Here is a 9,022-nt window from a genome sequence, read left to right as displayed (position 1 = left end):
CACTGTGTTAGCCAGGATGGTCTCGATCTCCTGACCTCGTGATCCACCCGCCTCGGCCTCCCAAAGTGCTGGGATTACAGGCGTGAGCCCCCGCGCCCGGCACTATTATTTTTAATATTAATTTCATTTTCCTGATTATCCAGATGTGGGCTGCACGTGGCATCAGAGTATGGAGGATTTCTATTGGTCCTCACTATGCAGACCCATCTGAGTATCACATACAACTTACACCACTTCAGAGACAAGGTTCTGTCGTGATGACATGCAAACTTCCTCATTCATCCATTCATTCATTCATTCGCGTGTGCACATGTTTAAGCATCCGTTCATTCAGCAAGTCATCTGATAAATACTGACAGCCTTCTGTGGGAATACCATTGTGAACAAAACACTCTGCTCCCGTGGAACTTGCAGTGTGTCCTGGCAGAGACAGGAAGAGCAGGCAGCATGAGAGACACAGAGGGCGAGATGCCTCATCTGTCCAGGAGTGTGCAGGGAGCTGAGACCTGAAGGCGAAGTGGGAGCAGAGGTGAGGATCGGCATGTTCCCGATGGGGGGAAGAGCCCATGCAAAGACCCAGAGGCGAGAAAGAAAGTGTTGTTTGTTCCAGGAGCTGCAAATCATCTACGAGGTGGGTGGAAAGTAGCCTGGGGGAGGACAGGTAGGAGGACGAGACTTTGAGCGGCCAAAAGGCCCCCATAGGCCCCACTGCAGAGTTGAAGCCTCATTCTGCATTTCAGAGGCCTATACTGAAGGGTTTGAAGCAGAGGGGTGAGCAGGCCAATGTACACTTCAGAACGGTTGTTCTGGGGGCAGTGAATGCCAACTGGAAAAAGTGAGAGCAACAGAGGAACCTGCATGTGGGCGGTATCCGTAGTTGTGCTGAGCGATGGGGTGGAGATGAGGATGGAGAGAAACGGGTGCATCTGAGAGGCACTAAGGAGGTGGAATGGAGAGACCTTAGTCTGATTGAATGTGGGGTGAGGGAAAAGGGAGAGCCAGACATGAGCCCCAGCTTCCTGGCAGGCCCAGTACAGTGACTGGGCCTCCTGTGGCCAGAAAGGCTCCTTCTGGGCTTGGCACCTGCCAGGATCCAGGCCTGAGAGGCCGAGGCCCTCGTCTGGGACAGGGGTGGCCTGAATAGAAAGAAAGGGGTAGGTTCGAGAGATATTTACAAGAAAAAGAAATCCCTTTTGAAGTGAGATTTCTGACACTCAAAGGTTTTTTTAAAAAAAAAAAAAAGATAATAATGTCATAGAATGAGCAATTGGATACCCATGATGGAGGCGAAGCTCTGAAGCTCTGGGAGGAAATGAAGGAGGACAACGTGAATCCCAGTGTTGAAACCAAGCCAGCACCAGGCAGGTAACTCACTCCTGCTATTTTTGCAAGTGAGCTCCTCCTAGAATTCTGTTTCTCCAATAGGAACGAAACAGCTAAATGTTCCCCGAGCTGTGGAGGTGAAAATACTCTTTGAGGTTAAGTGAATGATCCAAGGACCCAAAGGTTTGGAACACAGTTGTCACATCAGACCCCTGCTCAGCCCTGTCTTTCTAAGTCCCCTCTCTGTCTTTCCAAAGCGGACTCTGAGGGCTGGTGCTGGCGCGGAGGGAGGATTAAACAGCTCACATTTTTTTTTTGCCAGGGCTCCCTTTTGTTCTCTTCCCCATCTCCAGCTAGGTTCCCTCCATTCATTTCCCATCCTCATGGCCTAGATTTTTCCTACTCTCAAGTCTTCCATCAAAATGCATCAAAATGCATTTGCACGATCTTGTTCCTTCAGGATGCTGATGGCTTAGCTGGGTGGCAGCCATCATCTAGGTCCACCCACCAACCAGAGCAAGACAGCAGTGAGTGGCACCATAACAGCACACACTGCCATTTAGTGGCCACTCCCTAGAGCCCAGGTATCGGGCTCAGAATGTCAGTACTGCAGTCTTAGATAATCACCACAATGATCCTGGAAATATACATGTAAATAGCGTGCTGTGCCAAAACAGAGGAAGCAGAAACTTAACAAGTGTGGCTGAGATTAGGTGAGTAAGCCTTGGGCTGCTGTGTGCAGAGATGGATCTAGAAGAGAAGCATGACACCAAACTGCAGGAAGTCTCAACGCCACCGTAAGGGATTCTGATGTCATTGTAGGAGTCAAGAGGAATCATTAAAGGTATTTAAAGCATGGTGTGAAATGAACACATGCGAGCTTCCCAGGGTGGACTGCAGAGATCAGAGCCTGGTGTCGGGGTGGGGGCTAAAAACACTTAGGGCCTGTTAGGCAGTGACAGTAGGAATGAAGAAAAGGAACAGGTGAAAGAGTTGTCTCATAGGTGAGACAGGCAGGACTTGGTAATATTTGAGAGTAAAAAAGACAGGTGGGCCCTCAAAGGTGACTTTGGATTTTCTCTAATCCAGGTGATGCCATGCGCTGAGACAAAGGAACAGGATGGGGAATGGATTTAAGGATAGACAAAATGAGTTCAGTTTAAGCTACAGTGGAAGTTGAAATGCCTTGGGACATCTGTACGAAGCTGGCTACAGGCAGCTGGAAATAAGATCTGAACTCAGAGGAGAGATTAGGGCTAGAGGCGCTGATCTTGGAGTCATCAGTAAAAGGGCGAGAGTCGCCTGGGAAAGGAGTGACTCCATTAGAGAGGAGAACTGAAAACCGAGTTTAAAAAGCCAGCAGAAGAATAAAAGCCAATCAAGAACGCTGAGAGGAAGGTGATGGAGAGGAGAAAGGAAGGACTGGGAAAGGAGGTACAAAGTCATCTAGGAAGGTGTTTTACACAAAGAATTGTCAACCGCAGGCCAGGTGCGGCAACTCATGCCTGTAATCCCAGCACTTTGAGAGGCTGAGGCAGGTGGATCACCAGAGGCCAGGAGTTTGAGACCAGCCTGATCAACTTGGTGAAACCCCATCTCTACTAATAATACAAAAATTAGTCGGGCGTGGTGGTGGGTGCCTATAATCCCAGTTACACGGGAGGCTGAGGCAAGAGAATTATTTGAACCCAGGAGGTGCATGTTGCAGTGATCATGCCACTGCGCTCTAGTCTGGGTGACATAGCCAGACCCTGTCTCAAAAAAAAAAAAAAAAAAAAAGAACTCCCAACTGCAGAATTCAAATGCTGCAGAACAGTCAGGTACACGCAGGAACCGAGAAGAGGCGCTGTGTTGTGCATCAGCTTCGTCATCTGTAAGAGCTTGGACTGGGTAGTCTCTGACGTTTCCTCCAGCTCCCATGATTGCTGACTGCTGTGCCTTGATCCCAGTGAGCTTGATCCCTGGGGTGAGCAATTCATGGAGTCTGGTCCCTGTGCACACCCTGCATGGAAGTGAGGCAGTGCCGGGCACGTGGTCATTTACATCCCCTGGTGTCCTGGGTTTCCCACGTGCACTCTCAGGACCACCACAGACTGGACCCACGCTTGGATCCTCGCGTTTCATTCTATTGTATATTCTATTTCTATTCTATTGGATACTATTACCCCCATCTCACAGGTGGGAAAACTGAGACTTAGCAAGACAAATCACTTGCCCAATGTCATGCAGTCAGTACAGGGTGGAGCCATGATTTGAATCCAGCCTGAATAAATCTAATGTGGGGCTTGGTGATAAAACAGTCTTTCTCATTCCCACACTGGAAATACCTGGGTCGTCTTTCTGATCCTGGTTTCTGGTTCAAACCTGGATATTCCCCCCTTCTTTCTTATTCACTATAGTTTTCAGTACTGATCAAATTGCTGCCATAAGCTTATATTACTTTGAGCATCAGGGGAAAAAAAGCTTTAAAAAAAAAGCATAATTTAAAGGTAATAGGAGTTAAAAGGGGCAACCTCCCTTCATAGTTTCAATCAAGACTTCTCTCCTGAGATTAACAAATGCACGGGTGGGGTTAATATTGTAACAGTTTGAGCCTATATCTTAACCTTGTTCATGCAATTGTAAGCACCCAGAGGCCAAGGAACAGGCCGTCTTTTTCTTTGTTGTTTTTAAACACATTTTTATTGAGATATAATTCATGCACCATATGATTCATCCATTTAAAGTGTTTAATTCAATAGTTTTTATTATACTCACAGATACATGCAACCGCCACCATAGTCGATTTTAGAACATTTTCATCACTTCAAAAAGCAGCCCTGGACTCCAGCTACCATCCCCCTAGGAAGCCCACCCACCCCAGCCACTAGTATACTTCCAGCCTCTGTATATTCTACTATTCCGGACTTTCATATGAATGGAATTATATAACATGTGATCTGCTATGACTGACTTCTTTCACTTAGCATAACGTTCTCAAGGTTCATCCATGTTGTAACATCTATCCGTAATTTATTCCTTTTTCTGACCAAATAGCATTCCGTTGTGTGGATACTCCACATTTTCTTTATTCATATTCAGGTGATGAACACCGGGGCTGTTCCGTGTTTGAGCTATTATGAGTAATGCTGCTATGGACATTCACATACAAGCGTTGGGTGGATAAATGTTTTCATTTCCCTAGGAATAAAATCAAGGAACTGGCCATACTCGTTCCTCTTTCCACCACAATGCCTAGCACTGTGTGCCATGCACTGTGAGGCCTCAATGGCTATTTGACTAAGTGAGTGAAAAGAATACAGTTTTCAGCACAAGGCATCAAAGCTAAGGGTCCATTGGGTTCATAGATGCCTCTGCCCACCTTTAAACTGTGAGTCCTGGCTTCCTCACCCTGGACTAAAATAAACTTCCATCTTGTTTCTTGTTCACTGTGGCTTTGTTTGTTTCTCCTGCATTTTAGGAACCAATGAAGCAGCCATCATTGAAATCTTATCGGGCAGGACATCAGATGAGAGGCAACAAATCAAGCAAAAGTACAAGGCAACGTACGGCAAGGTGATTCCAGGGGTAGTCAGCAAGCACTCACCCAGCCGTGGCCTCGGCCATCTCGGCTTCCTCATGTCCCAATGGCCATACAGAATATCTTTATAGCTTTATTGAGTCAGCCCAGGAGGAAAACTGAAATCACCACTTAAAAGCATTAATGGAGTTCAGAAAAACTGAAATTGCTTTGTTAACTCAATAGCCTGTAAAATCAGTACTCTTAAACTCATTATTTCTTAAATTGACTTCACTTTTCTGTTACGACCCTAGTGTTTTTTTCACTTAATCTGAACTAACTGTACATATGTAGATAGATCAGTAATTTGAAAATCAGTTTCCACAAGTGAGTCTTTATACAGGAATTTTTCATAAGTGATTGTTACAGAAAACTACAAAAAAAAAAAAAACACCCTCCATTTCATTAAGCTATCAACACCTTTTTTCTTTACATTTTCTTTCTTTTCTTTCATTCTTTTTATTGTTGAAAATAATGTTATATAGAGAAGTCTTCAAGTATGCATTAGGCTTTCTTATTTCTTTATTAATATATAATGAACACAACTTAACCTTTTCTTAATGTCATTAGAATTATCATTATGCAAAATGAATATCAATTATTATGCTGTATTCTCATTTGTATTTATCAAACTTTTACCATTTCAATCACTGTATGTATAAATAGATATATAGAAAGATGAAGATGGGTTTTCCTATTTATTTGATATTGAGCAGGTAACAATTGCTTCAGGCCTTGGTCTTTTCATGGATAGAAATAAGATGACAACTTAGCTCCCTTCTCAGGTTTCTGGGAGAACCAGTCAGGATAAGGCCAGTATGTACCAATACAGGAAAGCTATGATAACTATGATTGTTTCCATTTTACAACAACACACATCTAAAAAAAAAAGAGAGAGAACCAGGACCCACATCCAAGTCTCACATCCAAGTCTTCTGACTTCAAGAACAGTATCCATTCCTGGAGGACCCAGTGCCATAAGTAGAGCTATTTGCTCATACACTAGATGGCCCAAATGGCTGTGCTTTTGTGCTTTTTCTGCTTCTCTCCTTACTCTTAGGCTCATCAATGTAATTTCTGATGAAAATAAGTGCATCTTCAGTTCAATTGCATTCAATTGAATGCATGAAGCTGAATTTTTTTGTTTTGTTTTGTTTTTTTGAGATGGAGTCTCACTCTGTTGCCCAGGCTGGAATGTAGTGGCATAATCTTGGCTCACTGCAACCTCTGCCTCCCAGGTTGAAGCGATTCTCCTGCTTCAGCCTTCTGAGTAGCTGGGATTACAGGCACGTGCCACCACACCTGGCTAAGTTTTGTGTTTTTAGTAAAATTTTTCTGTTTTAATTTTGGTTAGGCTAGTCTCAAATTCCTGAGACCTCATGATCTGCCCACATCAGCCTCCCAAAGTGCTAGGATTACAGGCATGAGCCACCGTGCCCGGTCTGAAGGTGAATTTTTATCCCTGTCAACATCCCTAATTCCAGTACCCTCCCAAGACACATTCACCCTATCAATATGAAAAGTCAGGCCAGGCAAGGTGGCTCACACCTGTAATCCCAACACTTTGGGAGGCCAAGGCAGGAGGATCGCTTGAGCCCAGGAGTTTGAGACGAGTTGAGACCTTCATCTCTACCAAAAGTAAAAAATTAGCTGGGTATGGTGGTACGTGCCTGTAGTCCCTGCTACTCAGGAGGCTGAGGCTGGAGGGTTACATAAGCCCAAGAAGTTGAGGCCTCAGTGAGCTGTGATTGCACCACTGCACTCCAGCCTGGGTGATAGAGTGAGACCCTGTGGAAAGGAAAGAAAGAAAAGAAAAGAAAAAAAGAGAAAGGGAGGAGGGGAGGAAGGGAAAGAAAGGAAGGAAGGAAAGAAAAAGAAAGAATGAGAGAGAGAGAAAGAGAGAAAGAGAGGAAGAAGGAAAGAAAGAGAGGAAGAAGGAAAGAAAGAAAGAAAACTCGGATACAATGCTTCTTAATCTTTAGTCTAAAGAAGAGTAAATGGGTTCAAAGTGAAAGCCTAGGGATCCTGTTAAAACTTAAATGGGCATGTTCTAGCACAAAACTTTGTGATACTTCATTTGCCAATCATTTGCTTACTTTCTGGTTCTCAGCTGTGTTTCAGAGAGCTGAGACTGCCAAAGAGATGATCTAGAATCCCAACATCACGAAGCTAGAAGATGTTAGATATGATCCAATCTCAGCCCCGTGTCAGTTGACCTCCAAAGAGAATAACCATCCCATGGTAACACAGAGTTAGCAGGAAAACCAGGAGTAGAGCTGAGCTATCCCGAGCCTACTACTCTGTCCAGACAGAATGTAAACACACAAGGATTTGTTGTAATGCCTGTGGCTTGTAAGAGTGGGAAGCTGGGATTTCTCTTCTCTGCAGCTGTATATCATGCCTACCTGGCCTGAAAATATATTTCCAATATTTAGGTGACTCCACACCATAGAGTACTGACCACAGACCTGCCTTCACAAGAGGCAGTGTTGGCTGGAGCAGCTACTGTGGGGCAGAGGCATAATATTACAACCCCCTTGTAGGACTGCAGATCCCAGGGCTTTGGACAAAAATATTCCGGGTTTTTCTCCCAGGCCAAAAGCTCAGAGCTTCATTTGAGAAATAGTCTATTTCCCTCCTCTTAGAAAATTTTTTTCAGCATGGGAGATTAATGATAATAAGCGTTTGTTGACCATTTAAAATGTGTCAAGCACTATGCTCAGTATTGACGAGGATTGTCATATTTAATTCTCCGAATAACCCTGCGAGGTCAGTCTTGTACTGTCTCCATTTTCTAGAGCTGAAAACTGACAGCTGGTGGAATTAAGTACATTTCCAAGGTCACAAAGCTGCTGTGGCTGTGTTCCTTGCCATCATACCACACTGCTGGGGAGCTGCCCACCCTATGCTATAGTTCGTGTCCTTGAAATGCCAGCTGGCCTATGGGCCTCCAACCTGAGCTATCCTAGGCTGTCGCTCCACGTGAAGGTCTTTGGTTTAAGTTGGGGCATTAACTACTCTAGGTAGGCTAATGCCCATCCTTGACCATTTATCCTGTTAAACCACATTGTCAGAGGGAGGCAGGGAGAAGGTAGTTAGTTCTCTTGTGAAAAGAGGGTGCTCAAAGAAAAGAGGAAGACAAGTGCTTGTCAGAATAGCTGCCAGGCTGGGGGTCGTGGTGGCTCACGCCTATAATCCCAGCACTTTGGGAGGCTGAGATGGGAGGATCACTTGAGCCTAGGAGTGTGAGATTAGCCTGGGCAACATAGCAAAACCCCATCTCTACACAAAAAGTTTTAAAAATTAGCCAAGCATGGCAGTGTGTACCTATAGTCCCAGCTACTTAGGAGGCTGAGATGGGAGGATCATCTGAGCCCGTGAGGTCGAGGCTGCAGTGAGCCATGATTGCACCACTGCACTCCAGCCTGGGTGACAGAGTGAGACCCTGTCTCAAAAAAAAAAAAAAAAACAAAAAAGATGCCAGTAAGAATTCCATGTACTTCCCCCTCTACACACCTGCGTTCTTCCTCATGTGTGTCCCTTCCAGGATTTAGCGAGATAACTGAAGTGATGATATAGGCCGTCAGTCTTCCCATGACAATCCTCTTTATCCCTGTTGTCCTCTGCAATTGCTAATAGTGCCCCCTTCCAAACTGAAAAGCATCCCGATTTGGATGACAAATTCTCCGGTCCTAGAGATAACAGCCCTGTATTTCAGTCCTTCCTAGCTGAATATTTGGGGAAAATGCTTCATCTTCTCAGGTTCAACAGGTCTTGAGGGTTTTTCAGCGATCTTGAGGACTGGCTGAAAAAGCTCTCTGAGCCCTCAAATGTTCTGCAGATACTGTTGTTATTGTGATGCATCAGCGAGGTCTCCAGCCCTGAGCAGGGAGCTCCTCTTTGCCCGCCCTGGGGGAAGGTGGTTGGGCAGCTGAGAGCAGGTTGCATGTTCTCAGCAGGGTACATGTTCTCAGCAGGTTGCATGTTCTCAGCAGGTTGCATGTTCTCAGCAGGTTGCATGTTCTCAGCAGGTTGCATGTTCTCAGCAGGGTGCATGTTCTCAGCAGGTTGCATGTTCTCAGCAGGGTGCATGTTCTCAGCAGGTTGCATGTTCCCAGCAGGTTGCATGTTCTCAGCAGG

The 9,022-nt window shown here is 45.2% G+C and overlaps 1 protein-coding gene across 2 annotated transcripts in view; it reads left to right on the top strand.

The window, feature by feature from the left end:
- The window catches only part of ANXA13 (annexin A13), a 58,427-nt gene that overhangs the window by 30,628 nt on the left and 18,777 nt on the right, over window positions 1-9,022 (top strand). For both annotated transcript variants that reach the window (XM_012001149.1, XM_012001148.1), the window contains one exon: window positions 4,784-4,878. In XM_012001149.1, coding sequence (XP_011856539.1) covers window positions 4,784-4,878 — 95 coding nt within the window. The remainder of the gene's footprint in view (window positions 1-4,783; window positions 4,879-9,022) is intronic.

Source organism: Mandrillus leucophaeus, unplaced genomic scaffold (genome assembly GCF_000951045.1).
Source record: "Mandrillus leucophaeus isolate KB7577 unplaced genomic scaffold, Mleu.le_1.0 Scaffold650, whole genome shotgun sequence".
Lineage (NCBI taxonomy): Eukaryota > Metazoa > Chordata > Mammalia > Primates > Cercopithecidae > Mandrillus > Mandrillus leucophaeus.
This window is presented reverse-complemented; position numbering and strand designations above follow the sequence as displayed.